Source organism: Haliotis asinina, chromosome 4 (genome assembly GCF_037392515.1).
Source record: "Haliotis asinina isolate JCU_RB_2024 chromosome 4, JCU_Hal_asi_v2, whole genome shotgun sequence".
Lineage (NCBI taxonomy): Eukaryota > Metazoa > Mollusca > Gastropoda > Lepetellida > Haliotidae > Haliotis > Haliotis asinina.
In genome coordinates, this window is record NC_090283.1 from 82,129,678 (window position 1) to 82,153,807 (window position 24,130).

Here is a 24,130-nt window from a genome sequence, read left to right on the forward strand (position 1 = left end):
GCTCTCCATTCAGTAGCTGTTCTGTGTTATTTCCCCGACAGGAACCTCGTCCGCTACTACATACATGTAACACGCACGCATGCACGCACGCACACACAAAATTACCAATGTTGACAACACTACACGGCGTAAGTATTGAGGTATTTGTTACACGTGGTTTGTGTGCTAACTACACAATACACAGGCAAACTGGTTGATGTGAAATACTGGTTATTTTTGTTTGTCAGCATTCTCTGATTGTCAGACATTTGAGTGAAAGTGAAGATGTGAATAATGGCTTTGTCTTAACTTCTTCAATCTACTGTTCGTTAAACATCTTGAAATGTAACGTACGTGTTGATCTTCATGTGGTCTCTTCCGGGACACTTCGTTACAATCACTTTGTCAACATTCCTTTGTCAGAAAATAATTTGAAATTACAATAACAATTCTTCCTTTTAACTGTCTGTGAGCTCAAATGTATTGTCACATCCGCAATATTTCTGCAATATCATGGCAAGAACAATTAATTTTATACATAATAATGCTGACTGTAAGTGTTTATTTCATTTGTTCTCAATAACTCATGAACAACCAATAACAATGTAACAATGGAAAGTGTAAGTTACATGGCAATATCAAGTCCAATGCCTTAAACTGTTATGGATGTGCGCAACTAAGATACCAACTTCGATACACATCAAACAATCACTGTATTGTCAAGCCAGTTACGCTATGGTTTTGTTTGAAAGGTTTGAATTTATTGGGGTCATGTCGAATCTGACTTCCAGAATACTCGAATCCAAGAAACTGGACTCCTTGAAGCCCTACTTATTGATAAAGAAGTTGTATACCCATAAAAATCGCCCCTTGTGAGTCTGTAGATGGTTGCCAAGTCTGTTGATGGTTATTGAGTCTGTTGATGGTTGCCAAGTACTGGCATATTGATTATTTGTCGAGCTTGTAGATGGTTGCCGAGTCTGTTGATGGTTGTTGAGTCTGTTGATGGTTGTTGAGACTGTTGATGTTGTCCTGGCCCATATAAACTATGAAACTGTTGCTGTGGTAACATATGGTTAAAGATGATGGTAATTCTTGAAATACAAATGTCAGAAACAAGTCAAACCGAACAGAGAAGCTGCATGTTGGAGATATCCGATACACTCAACCTGTAGTGTTAAAGGACAAACTAAACAATCCTCTCTTGAGTGATGAAATACAAGTATGCTTATATTTCTCATGGTGGGATTGGAAATATTTCAACCAGTTTCGAACATTCAGTGATAATTTCGGTTTCCATACAATGCAGGTTCAGCAGTGGTTTTGCAAACATGGCACATAGGAGACTGTGAGTTATCTCCCTTTGACCATGTTACAAACAGAGAACACACAATCCGTCAGTATAAAACCTTTTTTATTATAATAAATATGAATGTACTCCAATGATGTTTTAAACATTTGAAGCATGTGGATGTAAACACATGGAGAAATCATCTAAGAAATCATAATTCTAACACATCTCACATCATGAGCAGTTATACCACAGCGTCCCCATCACACAGTTATACCACAATGTCCTCATCACACAGTTATATCACAGCGTCCCCATCACACAGTTATACCACAATGTCCTCATCACACAGTTATACCACAGTGTCTTCTCTACACAGTTATGCCACAGTGTCCTCATCATACAGTTATACCACAGTGTCCTCATCATACAGTTATACCACAGTGTCCTCATCACACAGTTATACCACAGTGTCCTCAACACAGTTATACCACAGTGTCCTCATGACACAGTTATACCACAGTGTCCTCATCACACAGTTACACAACTGTATCCTCATCACACAGTTATACTAGTGTCCTCACCACACAGTTATACCACAGTGTCCTCATCACACAGCTATACTACTGTGACCTCATCACAGTTACACCACAGTGTCCTCACACAGTTATATAACAGCTATGTGCTCCAAGATATATACAACTCACAATCATACACTTCTAGAGACATACAACACACAGTCATACACTTCTAGAGACATACAACACACAGTCATACACTTCTAGAAACATACAACACACAGTCATACACTTCTAGAGACATACAACAGTGTGCAGCACAATAGGGAACTACAGTCAGGCCGCCTTAGTCCGGACCCCGACAATCCGATTCCCGCGATATCCGAACAGTAGATGGCTGTAACCAATCTTGTTTACTATATAAACTCATTACCTGTTGATTCATTAATCCGATGCTTCAGTCTCCATATCCAGACGTTAATTAGCAGTAACAGATTGGCTAGTTACACATGGTTTTGCTTCATTAATCCGACAGTACATCAAAAAGGTTCGGATAATAGCCTTACCTCGTGAGCGCCTGTGATTAGCACTGATCTTCATTGGCTGACTTCAATTGTGATTGTTAACTGAGGTGACACTTCTGAGTTGAGCATGTCATTAGTTTGTGATTTTAATCAGTTAATAGGTTTCACTTTTGTTTAGTTTGAGTAATACCTGTCATGATTCCTTGCTGTATAAAATACTGATTGAGTCAAAATGAGATCAGCTGCACTTGACACCTGTCAGTTACAATGGCAATTGCACATTCAGCCAATGGATGCTGGCATCATAAGAACTTTAAAGGCCCACTACAAGAAATATCTCGGGGAAACATTTCATCCAATGTGTTGTAGACGACCTGCCATAAACGCTCAATCTCAGGGAAGTGCTTCGCTTCGTCAAAACTGCCTGGTCGGAAATAAAGGGCTCCACCATTCAGAACTGTTACCGTCATGTTGACATTATCCCCACTCCATCTGACACTGTCCTTGATGAAGATGACATGGCTTTGTCAGAACTTCGTCAGTTTCTCCAACGTTTCCCCAATGAAAACAGAGACATTGAAAATGGTGATCACTTCACTGACATCTACAACGATGTAGAAACTAGCCACTTGCTGTCATTGGATGAAACTGTATCTATGGTCACAAGTGCCGACAACGACCCAGCAGATTCTGACGATGAGCCCGAACCGACACCAGCTCCTACTGTCACCCAAATGATAGCCTATATGGACTCTATGATAAATTAATTCGAGTGTGTTGGAGATGACAAAAATTGGAGACAATGCTCAGCGTGCGAGCGTCTTTCAAGCCACGCTCCAAATAGACTGTTATTGGAGATTTCTTTCAATACAAGTGAGTGACTGGTATGTGTGATACTATGAATAATCTATCCAGACACTGTATTGATTGATTGTTATGTTAATATTCAAGTCGTTATGTCTACAAACTGTAATAAAGTCATTTGATACATGTATATGTTCGTACGTTCTTGTCTCAGTATGTCAAAGGGAAGTAACTCTACTGAAGTGGTGTTTGCTTCAGTAGTCCATACATTTCACTATCCGAACGTTTTTGATGAAAAACAGAAGTGTTTGGATTAACGCAGCCTGACTGTACACACAACACTTCTGTCACGAACATCTAGGAACCAGTGTGTCTGACGACTCACAGAGAGGAATAGAAAACATCATTAGTTGTTTTACCATTCTAAAACTTAACAAAATAAATAATACAAATCAACAAGTTGTGCAGTAAAAATATAATGCGACCATTAAACCAGGCGACAAAAATTGAGGCCAGTATCATTTATGTAGTGGTGGTGACACTATACAAGACTCACGAACTATTGCTCCTTGAAGTTGATGACACACATGGCTGTCTCTGACTGTAGACACCAATCAATGTGGCCAGTAGCAGCTCCACAACCTTCAGTGCCATCTATTGTTCTCATAGTCTTCCTCCTTAATAGAGACCACACTAATGGCCAACATATATGTAGTATTAACAACCCTTCGTCTTATCAGAGACCACACCCACGGTAAACATACCAGTATATGTAGTGCTAACAACCCTTCATCATATCAGAGAAAACACTCATGGCCAGCACATATGTAGCACTAACAACCCTCCGTCTTAACAGAGACCACACTCACGGCCAGCATATATGAAGCGTTAACAACCCTTTGCCTTATCAGAGACCACACTCACGGCCAGCACATATGTAGCACTAACAACCCTCTGTCTTAAAAGAGATAACACTCACAGTCAACATATATGAAGCGTTAACAACCCTTTGCCTTATCAGAGACCACACTCATGGCCAGCATATATGTAGCACTAACAACCCTCCGTCATAACAGAGACCACACTCACGGTCAACACATATGAAGCGTTAACAACCCTTTGCCTTATCAGAGAAAACACTCACGGCCAGCATATATGCAGCACTAACAACCCTCGGTCTTAACAGAGACCACACTCACGGCCAGCATATATGCAGCACTAACAACCCTCTGTCTTAAAAGAGACCTGGTCAACATATATGACGCATTAACAACCCTTCGTCTTATTGCGCTGAGTTGGTTGCAGTGTTCAATCTCTTCTAGGTATCTCCTCTAGTTATCTCCTCTTTCACCATGCTCTACCCATAATGCAATGTGGTGGATAATACTGTTGCCTCGGCGGGGTCATCATTATCGCCAGCATTCTCATCACTCTCATGATATTCTACTCATGACGTACTGCGATGGATCATATCGTTGCCTCAGGTGGAGTCATTTTTGCTGAGGTATATGCCACTCTCACAACTCTCTAACCATGATGCTTTGTTGTGGATCATATTGTTGACTCCCTGGCAGAGTCATCATTATCGCCAACATATACACCACTCTCACAACTCTCTAACCATGATGCACTGCGGTGGATCTCCTTCTCCTGATCATGTGGGTCATCTGACATCCCAGTCATTGTGTTGCTGAACTGATAAATCCTTGCTCGGGGCAGGTGTCCCGACACTATGAGGTAGTCCTTCACAGTCCTTGCTGTCACCTGACACACGATTCGTGCACACAGTAACACAATCACAATATATGCAGTCATAAACACAAGATGTCTTGACATTTCCAGAAGGGGAGACAATTCTGTTATGACCAATGTCTTTAGCCTTTGGATGTCCAAGTCTGGAAGGAAAGCACAGAGAAAGTCTTTAAGAATCCCACAGTGATATCAAAGTTAAAGAACCATTTAAATACCTGTTTGGAATGAGAATTTAATCTTTCTGAGAAAATTATGATAACCTTCTGTGACAGGTGTGATTCATTCTGTCTGAGTGGCATTTTCGATGTTAGGAAGTACAATATTGATCTCATGGGCAACAAACTCTTTTATTTTGTTAGTGTGACATTTTCATACAGATTTGTGAACTGTTGCCAAGTGCAGTGACAGAAATTCCTGCTGGAGAAAGGCACAGCAATATGTATCAGAACATCATCGACCAAATAAAACAAGTTGTTATCCATGAAGTTTTGTTCTGTTTGTTGTTGTGCTTAATCTTCATGTTTTGTTTTGATTTCTTTGGGATGGGATGTATTTTACATTTACCTGTCTGTGTGTTGTCTTCTGCCTATGGGATGGGATGCTGGATTTTATATTTACCTGTATATGTGTTGACCTTCAGAGGCAGGAAATTGCAGGATGACAGCAGATGTTGATGCGGGGTTTGGAGGAAGGTGAGGTTGCAGCTTAAAGCGTTGGAGCTGCTACATAAGTTGGATAACATCGACATCAGAACAGACATCTGCAACACAGTCACATAATTTCTGTAAAAGGACCAATGGTTGACACCAGCACTGACATCAGCAACACAGTCACATAATTTCTGTAAAAGGACCAATGGTTGACACCAGCACTGACATCTGCAACACAGTCACATAATTTCTGTAAAAGGACCAATTGTTGACACCAGCACTGACATCTTCACAGTCACTTAATTTCTGTAAAAGGACCAATGGTTGACACCAGCACTGACATCTGCAACACAGTCACTTAATTTCCGCAAAAGCAAAATGATCTTAATTAGAACAGAGAACTTGAATAGTCATATCTGTGCGTGTTCCTGTTCACCGAATGAGTGCCACCCACCTGAGTCTCCCAAGTATGGAACAGCAGCATGTTGGTTGTCTCGACATCATGGTCCACTGACACTTTCAGCTCCTGCAGAATGGAGTTCATCACATCAGCTACGGTGGACACGTGACTGTTAACAGTCTGGGCCTGCCACTCAAGCTCAGAGATGAGGAGATCTGAGCCGACCAGTGACTGGAAGTTGTCGGCACAGAGCCAGGAATCTACGATGTACATGATGCAACACACGAAGATGATGACCGCTGCAGTGTACAGGAACCGCCACAGCAGCTTAGACATGCAGACTCGGTGAAGCCAACACATACACGACAAGATGTCCTGCACCATCCATATATCCTCAAGTTTCTCTCGTGAAGTCTTTGGCTTTGTGGCTAACTTTTGTGCCCAAATGTCTCGCAGAATGTCCTCCTTTGAACGTGGATATGACTGACAGAAGTACACATTCAGTTCATTGTCCTGGTTCACATTGTCATTGTGGGACAGAACATATGGATGTTCCAGAGCATCAAACTGTCGCGGTGGATTCTGACCTGTCTTTGTCTCCAGGACCTTCCTGGCTGCCTCATCCTGGGGTATCAGCTCTTCACATCCTTGGTTGGCCTCCTGAACTTGTGTGTACAACCAAGCAAGACGGAACACCCACAAGAATATGTCCATCAGTAGAAACAGAGCTATAGAAATGTACAACATATAGTTCAACTTGATGTCTATTGTATCCACACTGCTGGTTGTATTTCTGTTGATACCATCAGCAGTGGGTCCCTTGTCGGGAGACTCCTCAGTCCTCTTCATCACCACAAACTTGTAGGCTTGCAGGCTTCTGTTGCTCACATGGATGGAGGGGACACTGTTCGCCTGAACCAAGTTGATATTTGTAGCAACCAAGGCCTGGAAAGATGGAACCAGCGATTCCAATCTGAAAGAAATATATTCTCAAAATGTAAATACATTCTGAACAAGCTCTAGTTTAATGGCAATAACTAGATATAATGTGGTGCGTGGTTTCAGTCTATAGGGGAGAATTTAAGAGTAACCCGTAGAACTTAGAAAGCTGAGAGCAAGCAACACAGGACATCAGCAGTCCCAACATGACCTTAACACGTTCAAGCTTTCACAGTGGCTGTACACATCTCTCTGCATATGGCAGTTGTCAAACTAACATTTAAACTTCTGGAAATGACTCAACAATACTGGTAGATGAATTAAACATGTTTCAGCTTCATTTGCCATCGCTGTGAAGCAGGTGATAATGAGTGAGTGAGTGTAAATGAGATGGAATCATGCATTGTACTGATGCAGGGAATGGAACCCAAGTCTTCATCGTGACGAGTGAACTTGGAAACCATTAGGCTATCCCCTCACCTGAGATGTTAATGACTGATAATGGACATGTTGTCATATGAACATCATACACACAAGAATTCGCCTACCTGTTGGCAAGTGTCTCCTGAACCTGCAGCAAGGCATCAGCTTTGTCCATTTGCAACCAGGCCATGAACTTCTCCAGGTGAGATGCTGACATGGGTGTTCCGTCTTCCCCACTCTTTGTCTGTCCCAGAAACATGTCTCTTGGGAAGTCTAGCCAGCCATTCCTGGACACTTCTTCCAGCTCACTGTAGTATTTCTCAGTCAACAGGCGAAAGTGCTTCTGAACACTGCTATTACATTCTTTTATAAACATTTGTAATTTTTCAATATGCCTTTCAGCATTTACCTGAGCAACATTGTCAGACAGGTACTGAAGGGATCCGTTCTGGACATAGATCACCTGCAGCTGGCTGTTCAGCAGACTGACCTGCTCACTCAGCACATCTGCATTCTCCTTGTTCAAGTGTTCCATGCATGCATCTTTTCGCTGCCGGAACAACTTCTTTAAATAACTGATTTCTGTCTTTTCAAAGGCTTTGAGGTCATTTATTGACAGACTGACTTCCTGATGAAGTTTCTCTGTCAAGTTGGACACTCTCGTGAAATTTGACAATGCTGTGAGATGGGAAAAGTAAATAATTCCAAAAGCCACAGAGAATGTGAACACAATGGAATATGTGATGTAGAGGAGGATGAAGGCGAACACGATGGTTCTTGAGGCAACAGCCTTGGAAGAAGAAGTGCTGTAGATCTTGTCAGGAACTTTCACTGCATCAGCATTGTTCAACAACACTGACTCCGTCTTCACCAGCTCCTCCGCTGAATGTCTTGTTCTAAGGTGGACAAAAACATACACAACAAACACAATGAAGACTGTGACAAGTGACAGAGTGACAGTCACGATGACTGGGAGCCAAATGGAGGAGATGGAGGGGTCTGCCAATGATTGGCCATCCTGTTGGAGGTCCAATGTTGCCATGGAGATGGGTTGTGGAAGGACCATGGAGGAGAGGACAACTCGGTGTGATGTGACTGAGTCATTGAGAAGCACCATGAAGATGTCAGGCAGCTCTGGCTGGGAACTTGACACATTGAACTGGACGAAGAACTGGGGCCGGTTAGTGACCAGGACGTCAAAGTAGCCGATACACCGTGTCATCATCTTGTCAAATATCTGAACTCCAATCACACCTGGGTAGCCAGTCAAGGAACCTGAATTGAAAAGTACATCATGGAAGCTGAATTACTACTGCATCAAGATAGCAAGTTGAATAAATCTCACCTGACCAGATAACTGTAACTTGTCAGACATTGAAAGACCAGAGCTAAAAGTCACAGGGGACCAACATATTATTAAGTAGCTTTGTGACCTTCAGAAATGAAACCACTTAAAGAAGAAAATAAATGAATATTTAAATTAAAAGAGCACTGATCCAGGTTAATTTCCATGGACAGGTTATTGCTTTTGTTATTGCTTTTGTTATTGCTTTTGTTATTGTTTTTGTTATTGTTTTTGTTATTGCTTTTGTTATTGCTTTTGTTATTGTTTTTGTTATTGTTTTTGTTATTGTTTTTCGCCCCTGAGTACCTGGATGATATCTCAGAATTCATGACTACTGTGTGACCTCTGCTGCACCACCCTTACGTGCTACTTACAGTATAAGTATAGACAGATCAACAACTAGGAAATTAATTTTACTTCATTATTATTCAAACAAATGAAAACACTTTGAAGTTTAATCATCTGTCAGAGGTAAAAACTGTTGGGACCGAAATCTTCAATGTAGATCTTCATATTTTTGTTTTATAATCCTAATTAGAACATTAACATATTTGTCTGCATTTTGAAACTTAATAACAAACCAACTTAATCTGCTTGCCCTTATAATGAAATTATAACATGACTGTTACGCCTATACATTCTATAGACTGAAGTATCACTTCACAGACACACTGTAAGTGCGACCTAGTGTATGTTGTCTCATATACAGATTCTGCTGAATGCTACAACGAATGAATAAACGCAAAATGCACATATCAAAATTATAACAGACTAGTTATGGGAACAATGTCAGGCTGTTACCTTGTTCAGGAATGTATCCATCAATATCCACATAAAAGAACAATATGCCATTCATCTGCAACTGGTAAATAATCCTGCTCTATGTAGTAAGTCTTTTAACTGTCTAATATTTGAAACATGATATATCGCTTCAGGTTTTCCACATTGGTGTATATAGTTTCATTGGTCACCTAAGACAGCACATTTGGCAGGTTATTGTATGATGTTTATAAAACTAATTAAGTTAGCCAATAAAGAGCAATCAATCAATGTATTGGCGGTTAAACATTTTAAGGAAGGAAGTTGTTTTTACACAGGCACTTTACGACATTGTGTATTCAGTAGCAAGTATAGTAAATCTACACACACAAACACTAACTTTTGACAAGTCTGCTGTGGACAATAAAAGTAATCAATCAATCAGCATGTTGTCAGTTAAAGCTATGATTGTTAATTATTTTGTAACGCTGCTGATAATTCCTCTTGCTGCACCCACATGCACATATTACATAACACGTTATACACTGCATCAGGTCTTCATTAATAATGTTCAGTATTTACTCCAGACACCAGAAATGCCAAATTTAAACCTTTGTCACTTAAACTAATTGATGTTACCACTAATTGTACCTATAATCAATTCATTAACTGGTCATTAAGTGAACACTGACAAGTAACGTGTAGGTTTATACATGCGTTCCAGCATGGGAGAAGTAATCGCTGTATTCCATTCAAGTTTAAAAACTTGAAACACTCTTACAACCTTTATATACCTATTTACGTAAGAAAATTTTGAGGTTTTTCTAGCAATGGCAAACTTTTCTTTCTTAGTTTATGGATTTAAATAAATCAAACATGTGTTCCTATAATCATAGGTGAAAAGCCCTGGGCTTACACATGATTTTTGCTATGAAGGTTGGGTCAACCTCAATACTATGTAAATACAGAGCTTAGCATCCTATCGGACTTATGCGAAAGAGAATGGATTGCTATGTGTCAGTAGATATCACATTTTTACATGAAATTGTAAAATATTGAGGTGAAAAACACACTAACAGGATCAAATTGGACTGGCCATTATACTAACCAGGAAATCTGAAAAAGCCTACACTGCTGGGACACTTCATTGCAATCAGACGAGCAATACCAAGCAATTTTCAAATAACAACATGTAATGGGCATCCACCCTTTGTAATGTCCCACTGTTTATGGTGAAGAAATTCTGCCAAGGTGTACAATAGCCCAGTCCCGTGTTCGTTATGGTCGACGGAGCAGGTGCTGACCACCTAGCAGTTTGATTTTGTTATTAGACAGTTGTGAGAAACACTAATCACTTTGGATCAGTTGCCCTTTGAGTCTAGGAATAAAAGGAACCTAAATTTAACTCCAGCCAAAAGTACCAACTGATCAACTTTGAATGCGTGACGAAGGCAATGGAACCCCTGAATACCTGTGATGTTGATAGACCAGGCTTGTTGATGTGGTGACCAGGTGATGGCTGTCTGGAGGGCAGACGGCACAAGGACAGAGTCAGTCAGCTGGGACTGGAAGCTGGAGAGAACCGACTGACTCTCTGGAGGAACAATACGTGGTCATGATTACACAATGCCATTTTTGAAAGTGATCAAATGCAACATACGTCATATTTGGGATTCCACTGGGTCGCGGTGTTTGAGTGGGCTAGGTGGATGACTTTCTGTGCTGCCAATTACCCTCCTGACTCTGCGGGTGCGAGTTCGAATCCTGGATGTGACTCAACCAAACGAGCATCTGTACTTTCTCTGTATCTGTGTCCCAAATATGACATATGCTACATACGTCAGCAGCTCATTACATATGTGCTGCTGACATTCACCTGACTAGAAGTAGCATCTTTCTGCATGTGTTTTGAAAGTAGATGAAAATCTGTCTGCACTGATGCAACACTTGAAAGGAACTCTCACACTGAGTAGGAGTGGTTGGTGTGATACATCTAGTAGTAACTCTAGACACAGACTCGGGGGACTTACTGTTGACAAATAGAATGATGAGTGGAGACGGGTCGGTGAGATACATCTAGTAGTAACTCGAGATTCGGGGGACTTACTGTGGACAAATAGCCTGATGAGGGGAGACCAGTCGGTGTGATACATCTAGTAGTAACTCTAGACACAGACTCGGGGGACTTACTGTTGACAAATAGCCTGATGAGGGGAGACCGGTCAGTGCGATACATCTGGTAGTGTATTTCCTCCTTCTCTTTCAAGATCTTGGCGGCGACACGGACTGAGTTGGACTTGTAGAGTGTCTGGTTGGGATGGACACGGGACAGATTCTTCTCACAGCCTCCATTCATCCAGGTGACAGAACTATACCGGAATGGTACATCAAACTGAATGTAGGTGTACATCTGGGTCCCAAAATCCTTCTTAGAGCTGTGTGGGCGGCTGGCAAAGTCAGCTGGGGACTTGAGAGGGTGCAGCGACAGCTCCCCCATTTCCTTCACTATGTCTGCATGGTTGGCGATCACGATCATCTCGTCCTCCAAGTCAAACCAGGTGTTGTGCTGCACGTTGAGGAAATCAAGGTTTGTGGACATCTGTCGATGAGAAAGCAGGTTATCTACTGTGATGGTAAAGTTGCGCTGTTCGATGTGGTAGTTCAGGGAGGGGATGCGCACTTGGTAGTTGATGTTGTACAGGATGGTTGGTTTCTTGTACCTCACATGACACATGTACCGCTTGTACATCTTCTCAAACACTGGGGACAAGGTGAACATGTACACTTCACCTGCAACAATTTACAACACAATTTTACTTCATAGGTAATGACTCACTTAGTATATCGTAAAAAAACAAATGTTTTCAAAGATTCACTTGTAGACTGCAACACAGCCCAAGGAATGGTGTGTTAACTGAACCCATATGTTTGATTCACAGATCCAAACAAGAGTCATCAGAAGATGACATATCCCATCCACCCCAGCTCCCATATATTTGAAAGAACATATTATGTGACAGTGATGCGGAGTTTTAGAAGTTCCAATTGTTTCCATGGAAATCATGAAAACTATAAATGCCATATAACAATAAACAGCAAAAGGCACCACTTCAAGATATATTTTATTTGCCAGGTTCTGTTGACACATCTAATGGTTTTCGAGTTGTGCTCAGCAGACAGAACCCATCCCTTCCATTTGAGACTTTGAGAAATTGCTTCCATAAAAAAAACAGAAAAAAAAGAGTCATCAGAAAATGGCATATGCCCCAGCTCCCATATACTTGAAACTGACAAATCATCTGACAGTTACCTGACTTTATTTAACACTAAGTTTGAATCATTTCCATGAAAATCATGAAAAATTTAAATGCCATATATCTGTAAATAGCAAAAGACATCACTTCAAGATCTGTCTCATATTATCTGCAAAGATCTGTTGAAAGATATGAAATGGTTTTCGAGTTGTGCTTGGAAAATGAAGCGCATCCCTCCTCTTAAGACTAATACAGAATTGTTTCCAGGGAAACCAAGAAAAATAAAAATGCCAAAACATTGTAAATAGCAAAGTCTCCCTTTTGAGACTAAGTCTTAATCGTTTCCATGGAAACCAGGAAAATTAGAAATGACAAAAATCTGCAAATAGCAAAAGGCACCACTTTGTGGTCTGCCTCAAATATCTGCCAAGATCTACTAAAAGATATTATGAAGTTTTGCTGAAAAATATAGAGAAGTTTTTGATTTGTGCTCCGGTACCAAAACACAACTCTCACTCTCACAAGTTCGAAACGTTTCAATGGAAACTGAGAAAATAATATATCACAAAAATCTGTAAATAGCAAAAGGTACCACTTTAAGTTCTGATTGACATATCTACCAAGTTTTGCAGAAAAATACTGAATGGTTAGTTAGTTATGAAGCCCATCTCTTCATTTTGAGACTAAGTCTCAGAAAATAATAAACCACAAAAACCTGTAAATAGCAAAAGGCATCACTTTAGGTTCTGACTGATATATCTACCAAGTTTTGCAGAAATCTGCAAATAGCAAAAGGCACCACTCTGAGGTTGAGCTCACACATCTGCCAGTTTTCACAGAAAGATATTGTGGAGCTTTTAAGTTGTGCTCCGGAAACGGAGCCCACCCCTCCCTTTTGAGAATAAGTCTGAATCGTTTCCATGGAAACTGGGAAAAGTGAAAATGACAAAAATCGGCAAATGGCAAAAGGCACCACTTTGGGGTCTAAAAAATCTCTAAATACCAAATGGCAAGATTTTTTGTTCCGATTGATATATCCTGCAAGTTTTGCTGAAAAATGTTAAATGGTTTTTGAGTTATGCTCCAGAAATGAAGCCCACCCCTCCCATTAGACCAAAATATTTCCATGGAAACCAAAATATATAAAAATGTGAAAAATCTGTAAATAGCAAGAGGCACAACTATAAGTTCATCACATCTACCAATTTTGGTCTAAAAACATTGAACAGTTTTTGAGTTATGAGACAAAATGAATATGGATGGATGGACAGACGAGGCATGAACAATATCCCCCTCGCATTTGTTGAACTCCCTCTCAGGAACAGCTGATGATCAGTAATAGACCGAGTTACAAGATGTATGCTTTCCATGGCATCAGCAAGTCTCACCTGGTCTTCCATGGAAACCCACTACCAACACTCTCTCCTAATCATGTTCATTGCTTTATACATACATTCACCATTTGAGTTTAGTAATGACAATGATCAAGCTTACCCTTGGCACACTCAACACCAGCTAGAGGACATGAAGAACTGAAAGCCTGGTTGCATGTTGGCATCTTGTAACATTCGATGTTGCAGCACTCCGGCACACTTGTAGCATTACCTGAAACAGAACCACACTTTGTACACACAGTCATCAATCTCACACTGAGGCTGGTGGAACCACACTTTGTACACACTGTCATCCGTCTCACACAGAGGCCGATTGAACCACACTTTGTACACACTGTCATCCATCTCACACTGAGGCCGGTGGAACCACACTTTGTACTTACTGTCATCAATCTCATAATGAGGCAGGTGGAACCACACTTCGTACACACTGTCATTCACCTCAAGCTGCAGATATACAGTGTTCCCAGAAATTATTGAGAAAATCTTTGTTTTTTTTCTAATGATGCTAAGATTGTGAAAAGGGCTTTCACTATGCACTAAGCATACTAAATAAGGGAGACAACTCTTGAAGGCTTAGAAGGCAGCTCATTACGTCAAGAGTTATCTCCCTTGTCTGAGCAGACGGCTTCCTGTGTTGACATGGCAGAATTTACAGCAAGAGAGAAAAGAAAGCTCATTCTAGATGATTTTGAAAGGGGTGAGGCTGATGCTAAAGTGTTAGCTTGTAGACATGGTATTCCTCTGTCTACAGTATACAGAACTTTGAAGAATATTCAAACAGGAACCGGGATAGAGCACAAAGCAGGGGCAGGTCGACCTAGGAAATTCAGTGTTGTGGATCGCCGAAGACTTGGGCAGATTGTGAGTAGGGGCAAATTGAAAAGTGTTGAGAACATCAGAAATGAAACGATTAGCAGAGGAAGTCCTCAGGTATGCAATGAAACAGTTAGGCAGGAATTACAGAGACTTAATTGGGTGAAAAAACGTGGAATTCCCTCGCCGTTGATGAAAGATGCACAAAAGGGAAAACGTTTAAACTGGTGTCGGGCTCATGAAAATCAAGATTGGGATAATGTTTTCTTTTCGGATGAAAGTTCTGTTTGGCTTTTCCCTAATTGTGTGAAAATTTGGACCAAAGATACTGTCAAACCTATCTACCAGCGACCAAAACATAGCCCGAAGTTTCACATGTGGGGTGGCATATCGGCTCGCGGACTGACGCCATTGTGTGTTTTCCCGGGAAACTTGACAAAAGAAAGATACGTTGACATTCTAAATGGTCACCTTCTTCCGACAGCACAAACACTGTATGAAGATGATTGGATTTTCCAGCATGATAATGACCCAAAACACACTGCGCGCTACACAAAACAGTGGTTGTCGGGTGAAAATGTTCAAGTTTTAGACTGGCCCAGTTACAGCCCAGATCTAAACCTAAATGAGAATGTGTGGGGAGTCATGAAGGACAGAATAAACCAAAAGGGACTGAGAAATATTGAAGATATGAAGGCCGAGGTGGTCCAATATTGGGATACCCTGTCACACGATTACCTACAAACTTTGATGGGTAGTGTGCCTAGGCGTATTCAGGCATGCATTGCTGATTGAGGAGGTCTAACAAAGTACTAAAACAAGACTGAGACTGTAAAAGGATGATGTTTTAACATGTTTATGTAAGTAAAACGCCAGAAGTTAATAAACGTAATGAGTTACATGACGCAACATGATTCTCAATAATTTCTGGGAATACTATACTTAAGCTTACCACTTTTGATGCAGGAATCTCTCTGTAAACACTTCTGACACTCTTCTTGATTGAACTTGCAGTCCTCTGAAGGGAATCTCATGGCCTCCTTGGCTGGGTTTGGCATCCCGAAGATGAGAGACAGTGGTGTGTTGTCAGGGCAGACAACACTGTTATGGGTGTTGCGGAGCTCCGTCAGATTCTGCCGCCGATTGATCTGCAGAATATGACATACAATACAGTGATCTCTATGTCACACTGATGCGATCTGTATGTCACCTTATTGTGCTCTGTATGTCATGTTGATGTGACCAGAATGTCACATTCATGTGATCTGTATGTCAAATTGATGTGAACTGTATATCATGTGAATGTGATCTGTATGTCATCTTATTGAGATTTGTATGTGTGTTTATCTTTTGGATGTGATCTGTTTGTCACTTGGAGTGAGTGAGTGAGCTTAGTTTTATGCCATGATATTCCAGCAATGGTCTGTAAATAATTGAGTGGGGACAATCTAGTGATTAGCAGCATGAACACCAATCTGTGCAATTGGGAACGATGACGTGTCAGTGAGTCTGACCACTCGATCCAGTTAGCTGCCTCTTATGACATAGTCGCTTTTTATGGCAAGCATTGGTTGCTGAAGGCCTATTCTACCCTTGATATTCATCTGTGCAATAATTTGATATGAGCTGTAGGGAACCTGTATGTGATCTGTAAGTCACTTGGTTGAGATTTGTATGTTACTTGGTTGTGGTTTGTATGTCACTTGGTTGTGATTTGTATGTTACTTGGTTGTGGTCTGTATATCACTTGGTTGTGATTTGTTTGTTACTTGGTTGTGGTCTGTACGTCACTTGGTTGTGATTTGTATGTTACTTGGTTGTGGTCTGTATATCACTTGGTTGTGATTTGTATGTTACTTGGTTGTGGTCTGTATGTCACTTGGTTGTGATTTGTATGTCACTTGGTTGTGATTTGTATGTTACTTGGTTGTGGTCTGTATGTCACTTGGTTGTGATTTGTATGTTACTTGGTTGTGGTCTGTATGTCACTTGGTTGTGATTTGTATGTTACTTGGTTGTGGTCTGTATGTCACTTGGTTGTGATTTGTATGTTACTTGGTTGTGGTCTGTATGTCACTTGGTTGTGATTTGTATGTTACTTGGTTGTGATTTGTACGTTACTTGGTTGTGGTCTGTATGTCACTTGGTTGTGATTTGTACATTACTTGGTTGTGGTCTTGGATGTGATCTTTATGTCATGTGGATGTGATCTATATGCAACATTGATGTGGTCTGTATGTCATTTGGATGTGATCTGTATGTCATTTGGATGTGGTCTGTATGTCACTTGGATGTGATCTGTATGTCACATGGTTGTGATCCATATCTGCTGTGGTGATATATCTGCTGTAGTGATACCATATCTGCTGTGGTGATATCATATCTGCTGTAGTGATACCATATCTGCTGTGGTGATATCATATCTGCTGTAGGGATATGACTAGTGTATGGATATCATATCAATGTAGGGATATCCTATCACTATACACTGTCTTCCCACAGAGGTTACTGCTGTCATATCTTCCTACGTAACCTCTGTTCTAATACGGCCCTTTCATCGAGCGAGTGTTCAAGACTCGCGATTGGAGGCGCTCAGATTTAGTTGTGCAGTCAGAGACATTGTTTCAAGAGTGATCATTCGCAATATCTAGGTAGTTTCCGAATGCATCGGGAAAACTTGCCACTACCAGTTTTTGTTTCTACAAACACATCATGGCGATTGATCCCTGCACTTTCTATTGTCAGTTTCTGATTTTCAGTTAAACATGAAATACCGAATCTTTCCATCACGAGTTGATGAACCAACTCCATGGGGGCCGCCATATTGGAGCTAAGTCTATTTAACGCGTGTTCTGATTGGACAGTAACAAGGGAGATAATTCCTGTTGCGATTTTTTGCCGCAAGGGGATTTCTTGATGACCGTGAAATATAGCCGTATTGAAACAGAGGTTACGTAGGAAGATATGACAGGAGTAACCTCTGTGGGAAGAGAATGATCACTATAAAGATACCATATCATTGTAGGAATATCATATCACTGTTCTGATATCATGTTTGGTGTAGAGATACCATATCACTGTAGGGATATCACATCATTGTAGAGACATCATGTCTGCTGTAGGGATATCATATAAGTTTAGGGACATCATATACACCCGAATCTGTCATTCACCTCATACTTGTGGCAGGGCAGGTTGATGTAGCGGCGGAGGTGAGGCTGACCGTCCTTGTATCCAGGGGGACAGCGGATGGAGTGGTCTTTGGATGAACATGTCACTGACTTGGCGGCTGTGATACGGTGCCGGAATATGTGGAGGTACAGACTGTAGAAGTCTGGCATTGGATCTCTGAAACAATCATCGGGGAATCTCATGTCTCATTCTAAACAAGAGTCATCAGAAGATGACATATCCCCCCAGCCCCCACATATTTGAAAGAACAAATCATCTGAAGGTAACTTGACATTTCCTCAGACTGTTTGAATTGTTTCCACAGAAATCATGAAAAATTTAAATGCCATATATCAGTACACAGCAAAAGGCACACTTCTAGATCTGCTTCATGTATCTGCCAAGATCTGTTGAAAGATATCAAATGGTTTTTGAGTTGTACTCTTGAAATGAAGCCAATCCCTCCCTTTTAAGACGAAGTTTCAATCGTTTCCTTGGAAATCATGAAAAATATAAATACCATATATCTGTAAACAGCAAAAGGCACCACTTCAAGACCTGTTTCAAATATCTGCCAAGTTTTGCTGAAAGATATTATAGTTTTCAAGTTGTGCTCCGGAAATGAAGCCCATCCCTCCATTTTGAGATTGTCAGAATCGTTTCTATGGAAACTTGAAAAATGACAAATCTGCAAATAGCAAAAGGTACCACCTTAAGGTCTGCCTCACATGTCTGGCAAGCTTTGCTAAAAGATATTCAGAAGTTTTTGAGTTGTGCTCCAGAAACAAAGCCCATCCCTCTCAACTTAGACTAGGTCCGAATCGCTACCATGGAAAATGGGAAAATGGTAAATGAAAAAAATCTGTAAATAGCAAAATGCACCACTTTAGGGTCTACCTGACATATCTGCCATGTTCTGCAGACAGACATTAAGAAGTTTTTGAGTTCTGCTCTGGAAACAAAAAACAATCCATCCATTTTGAGACAAAGTCCAAATCGTTTCAATGGAACCCAGAAAATGATAAATCACAAAAACCTGTAAATTGCAAAAGCACCACTTTAGGTTCTGACTGATATATCTACAATGTCTTGCAGAAAAATATTGAACATTTTTTGAGTTCTGCTCTGGAAACGAAGCCCATCCCTCCATTTTGAGACAAAGTCTGAAAAGTTTCCATGGAAATCGAGAAAAGAATAAATCACAAATACCTGTAGATAGCAAAAGGCACCACATTAGGTTCTGACTGATATATCTACCAAGTTTCTACGGTTTTTGAGCTATGCTCTGGAAATCAAGTCTATCCCACCATTTGACCATGACCAAAATGGGAAAAAAAAAAAAATTAAAAATGCCAAAAATCTGTAAATGGCAAAAGACACAACCACAGGTTCAGATTATTGTATCTATCAATTTGTATCTAAAAATTTTCAACATTTTATGAGTTATGCTCCGGAAACGAAATGATTATGGATGGCAGATGGGCTGATGGACAGACACATGAGGCGTTAACTATTACATGCTGGGGGGTTAACAATCATTGAGTGACTTCACGACTACCTCATTCTGAAACAGTCATTAGGGATCTCAGATCTACTTTGCTGTGAAACAGTGACTGCAGGAACTCAGTCATCACTTGTCCAAGTGTTTTAGGGAGAGGGACGGTGTGCTGTAAGTAATACATTGGATGCACTCATGCTCACCGACAATAGTTATTTTCTGTTTCCTGGAACTTCTCCTTGAGAGTAGATGAGATGTTTTTGTTCATGTGAAAGTAGGCGTTGTCATCTACATGGTCAATGTCCACATACTCTGGGACCAAGTACACATCCGAGATGCCAATCTTGATCTTCAGTCCCGAGGTGCGCCTCCACACGTAGTCCATGCTCTGCTGATTGTTGGTCACATACATAGGCGTTTCCAGCTCCTCCATGTCACGCAGTCGCTCCATGAACACATTCGATGATGCGGTCACATTGATCAAAGTCCCGTCTGTGAAACAGTCATATTTATACCAGAGTTTCCTATGTGGTCATGTCAAAATTCCTCATCTGTATAAGTGTTTTTGTCAAACATATGTTGACACTGAGCAAAGTTTCAGTTGCAGAACAGTTATGTAAACTATTTGGAGACATCATTGATGAAAGTTTCAGCTGTAGAACAGATGCATTAGATATTTGGCTATGTATTCGACTGAAAATAGAGGGTAACACACTTGTGTTCTACTGAATACAGTGTGCAACACAAAGGTTTGACATGCTCTTCTGAGAATAGACATACACACACAAAAGAGACGTGTTCTACTGAACATAGACTGGAACATCCAGATGGGACATGTTCTACTACATATACAAACATACTGCACAGGTGTCCACAACTCACCATCCTGCAGCTGTGTGTAGTTCATGGGAAGAATTCCAACAGGAAATGCTACTTCTGAAACAGAAAACAACATTTCTCAACACAAGCTCGTTCAACAGCATCTCTCAACACAACCTCGTTCAACAACATCTCTCAACACAAGCTCATTCAACAACATGTCTCAACACAAGCTCATTCAACTGTATCTCTCAACACAAGCTCATTCAACAACATGTCTCAACACAACCTCGTTCAACTGTATCTCTCAACACAAGCTCGTTCAACTGCATCTCTCAACACAAGCTCGTTCAACAGCATCTCTCAACACAAGCTCGTTCAACAGCATCTCTCAACACAATCTCGTTCAAAAGCATCTCTCAACACAAGCTCGTTCAACAGCATCTCCCAACACAAGCTCGTTCAAAAGCATCTCTCAACACAAGCTTGTTCAACAGCATCTCTCAACACAAGTTTGTTCAACAGCATCTCTCAGCACAAGCTTGTTAAACAACATCTCTCAACACAAGCTTGTTCTACAGCATCTCTCAACAGAAGTTCTTTCAACAGCATCTCTCAACACAAGCTCGTTCAACTGCATCTCTTAAACACAAGCTCGTTAAACAACATCTCTCAACACAAGCTCGTTCAACAACATCTCTCAACCCAAGCTCGTTCAACAACATCTCTCAACCCAAGCTCGTTCAACAGCATCTCTCAGTACATCCAGCCAAGATATTGTGAAGATGTACTCATCAACAAAGATGGTGTCTTGGATCATAGGGTGGGTAGGTGTTGTGAAGATGTACTCACCAACACAGATGGTGTCTTGTGTCATGGTACAAGGTGCAGCTTCATATGTAGATCCCCGGCAGACACTACACTCTGGAACATAAACAGCGAAGATCAAGTCCCATGACACTCTGACACTGTGAATACAATGTCCATACAATGTAATTGCTTTTTTCTCTCATAATTGAAAGCCATAACAGCTTTTTGCTTACTTGTTGTTGTAAATGGTGGATGATGACATAATGGAAAGATGGAAAGACTTACTCTTACAGTCGACATCTCGGGAAGCAGAGCAAGCACCTGTCATGTAGTGTCCTGCTGGGCAGGAGGTGCTGCAGGCTGAAGCATAAAACTATTTACTAATGACTGACTTACACAGGTGTCTTGCAATGACTGACTTACACAGGTGTCTTGCAATGACTGACTTACACAGGTGTCTTGTAATGTATGGAAAAGTGACCTGTAATTAGTTACAAAACAAAGACATCCTGCATTTTTAAATAGTCATTTCCAGTAACAATACAAACTGTAATCTCCTGAGTTACCTTGACATTTCTGACCACTGACAAAATATCCTCGCTTGCAGCGACATGTCACAAACCCTTCTGCAGCCTCACAGAGTGCAAATGTCATGCAGCTTGCCAAGTCATTGTGACAGTTCTCATAATCTGCAAACAAAAGCAACATAATTTTCCTTGTGTCTCAAAATCACCACAAAGTGTGGCAAAGAATAACCCAACATTGCTTCCAAGAACAACTAAGTTAAGTCAGACACATTTCATACTACAATCAAATGTCATATTTCTTAAGCTGTCTGCTTATGGAACAGTTTATATCAGGAATTGTAATTAACGGCCACTAAAGAACTTTCAGAGAAATATGTCAGGCAGTTTTACTGACATGAACCAATCACATCACAATAGAGATTTCCACTAGTTACACATTTCATCAATAAGCTGGAAACAGTATTTTCTACTTTCAGAGATGACCTTATTTAGTTATACCCCTCTATACCTTCAGAAAAGCACATGTTCCTTGTAACAGAGTATTACAAACAAACCAGTGATAAAATTACTCATCTCCTTGTTCAGAGTGTGTTCAGATTCAGATACACAGTTCATTTCTTTGTGCACAAAGCTTGTCAGAAAAACCTACGATCATATAACTAAGGTAACAGACAACAGTGAGCTTTCAGACACAGTAATAGAACTGTGTCCTGGGATTCCAGACACTGATTGACTCCATGTATCTATTTACAAGTCCAACATTAACACAAAACTTTGTGTTTCATCAATGCTACGCAAACTACATCTCACCAAGTATCTGCAGACGGGAGACAAGTGACAGTGTGCTGCTGTTGATGAAGAAGTTGGACAACTCTGGTTGGTCCGAATACATTCGCACATGTCCTGAAACAGCCAGCAAATATGAAACAGTTCTGTCCTGACAGCTCATACTGACATTCATTTTGAATCAATTTGTGGAATAATATACCATTGTACCACACTTGGAGGGGAACATACACACAGCAGGATGTTCCATTTACTTTTTACAGCCTCTATATCAATACAGAAGACAGGATTATCATAAAGTGAACCAACTCACGTATGAGAGTGGAAGAGGGTACATCCACATTCAGGACGCTCTTCTGACATGGTGGGATGAAGGAGCACACACACAAGACTGTCAGGATAGACAATGTCAGTAAAAGGTAAACAGGAAGTGACCTCTGACCCAGTGTAGTGGATGTGGTGGTGCAGGATATACATGACGTAAACACTGGTTGGTGAACCAAGTCGTCATGGTGACCAGAAGCATCCTCCCCTTCAGCCTCATCCTGCAGTAGAAGATGCAACGGTTACCTACAATCTCAGGGATGTATGTCTGAAGCACTGAGATTCTATGTGTCTCACACAAAGCTTACGATGATGTTTGTCTGAAGTATAAAGTTATATCGTGATGTACATCTGAAGCACTGAGATAACGTCTAACATGAAGGTTACAGTGATGCATTTCTGAAGCACTGAAGATCCCTGTGGGGAGCATGATGTTATCTGCAAGTTTCATGATGTGCACAACAGGTGTCATCTGTGAGTGTCATGATGTGTACAACATATGCTATCTGGGTGTGGGTCATGTGTATTACAGGTGTTACCCGTAAGTGTCATGATGTGTACGACAGGTTCTTATCTGTGAGTGTCATGATGTGTACAAAAGGCATTATCTGTGTCATGATGTGGACAACAGGTGTTATCTGTGACTGTCATGTGTACAACAGGTATTATCTGTGAGTGCCATAATGTGTACAACAGGTGTTATCTGCGACTGTCATGATGTGTATGTACTACAGACATTATCTGTGACTATCATGTGTACAACAGGCATTCTCTGTGTCACGAAGTGTACAAGTGTTATCTGTGAGTGTCATGTGTACAACATGTGTTATCTGTGAGTGTCATGTGTACGATAGGTGTTATCTCTGTGGGTCATGTGTATTACAAGTGGTAGCTTTACGTGTCGTGTGCAACAGTTGTTTTTGTGAGTGTCATTATGTGTACCACAGGTGTTATCTGTGATGTGTACTGTCAGAAACCTCAATGAATTCTCCCTAGTTATAATCTTAGAAGATTTGATTCAGTACTTCTCAGAAAAGTTTATCTGGACTTCAACAGTCTTCTGAAAAGCAAACACTGATGAACCATTTGCAGTAACTGCCAAGCAAACTGAATATATCTACCAAGCAGTTCTATTTATCTACTGTGAAAACATACCTATTTACCAAGTATTATATCTATTAAGCAGTTCTACCCACCTACCAAGCACCCACAATGAATGGTAGGGTGTCCCATACTGCTGGCAACAATCTATCAAGCAGTTCTAGCCACCTACCAAGCACCCACAATGAATGGTAGGGTGTCCCACACCACTGCCAACAATCTATCTATCAAGCAGTTCTAGCCATC

The 24,130-nt window shown here is 40.8% G+C and overlaps 1 protein-coding gene across 1 annotated transcript in view; it reads right to left on the reverse strand.

Annotated features, from left to right (window-relative positions):
- Positions 1-1,363: 1,363 nt before the first annotated feature.
- LOC137281992 (uncharacterized) overlaps positions 1,364-24,130 on the reverse strand; it is a 212,039-nt gene continuing 189,272 nt past the window's right edge. The window contains exons 8-23 of the mRNA XM_067813748.1: positions 22,773-23,004; positions 22,484-22,576; positions 21,713-21,835; positions 21,432-21,506; positions 21,189-21,260; positions 20,400-20,453; positions 19,721-20,009; positions 18,022-18,196; positions 15,801-15,996; positions 14,133-14,243; positions 11,575-12,174; positions 10,856-10,978; positions 7,406-8,555; positions 5,973-6,891; positions 5,487-5,628; positions 1,364-5,011 (exon numbers count right to left, since the gene is read on the reverse strand). Coding sequence (XP_067669849.1) covers positions 4,668-5,011; positions 5,487-5,628; positions 5,973-6,891; positions 7,406-8,555; positions 10,856-10,978; positions 11,575-12,174; positions 14,133-14,243; positions 15,801-15,996; positions 18,022-18,196; positions 19,721-20,009; positions 20,400-20,453; positions 21,189-21,260; positions 21,432-21,506; positions 21,713-21,835; positions 22,484-22,576; positions 22,773-23,004 — 4,698 coding nt within the window. The 3' untranslated portion in view covers positions 1,364-4,667. The remainder of the gene's footprint in view (positions 5,012-5,486; positions 5,629-5,972; positions 6,892-7,405; positions 8,556-10,855; positions 10,979-11,574; positions 12,175-14,132; positions 14,244-15,800; positions 15,997-18,021; positions 18,197-19,720; positions 20,010-20,399; positions 20,454-21,188; positions 21,261-21,431; positions 21,507-21,712; positions 21,836-22,483; positions 22,577-22,772; positions 23,005-24,130) is intronic.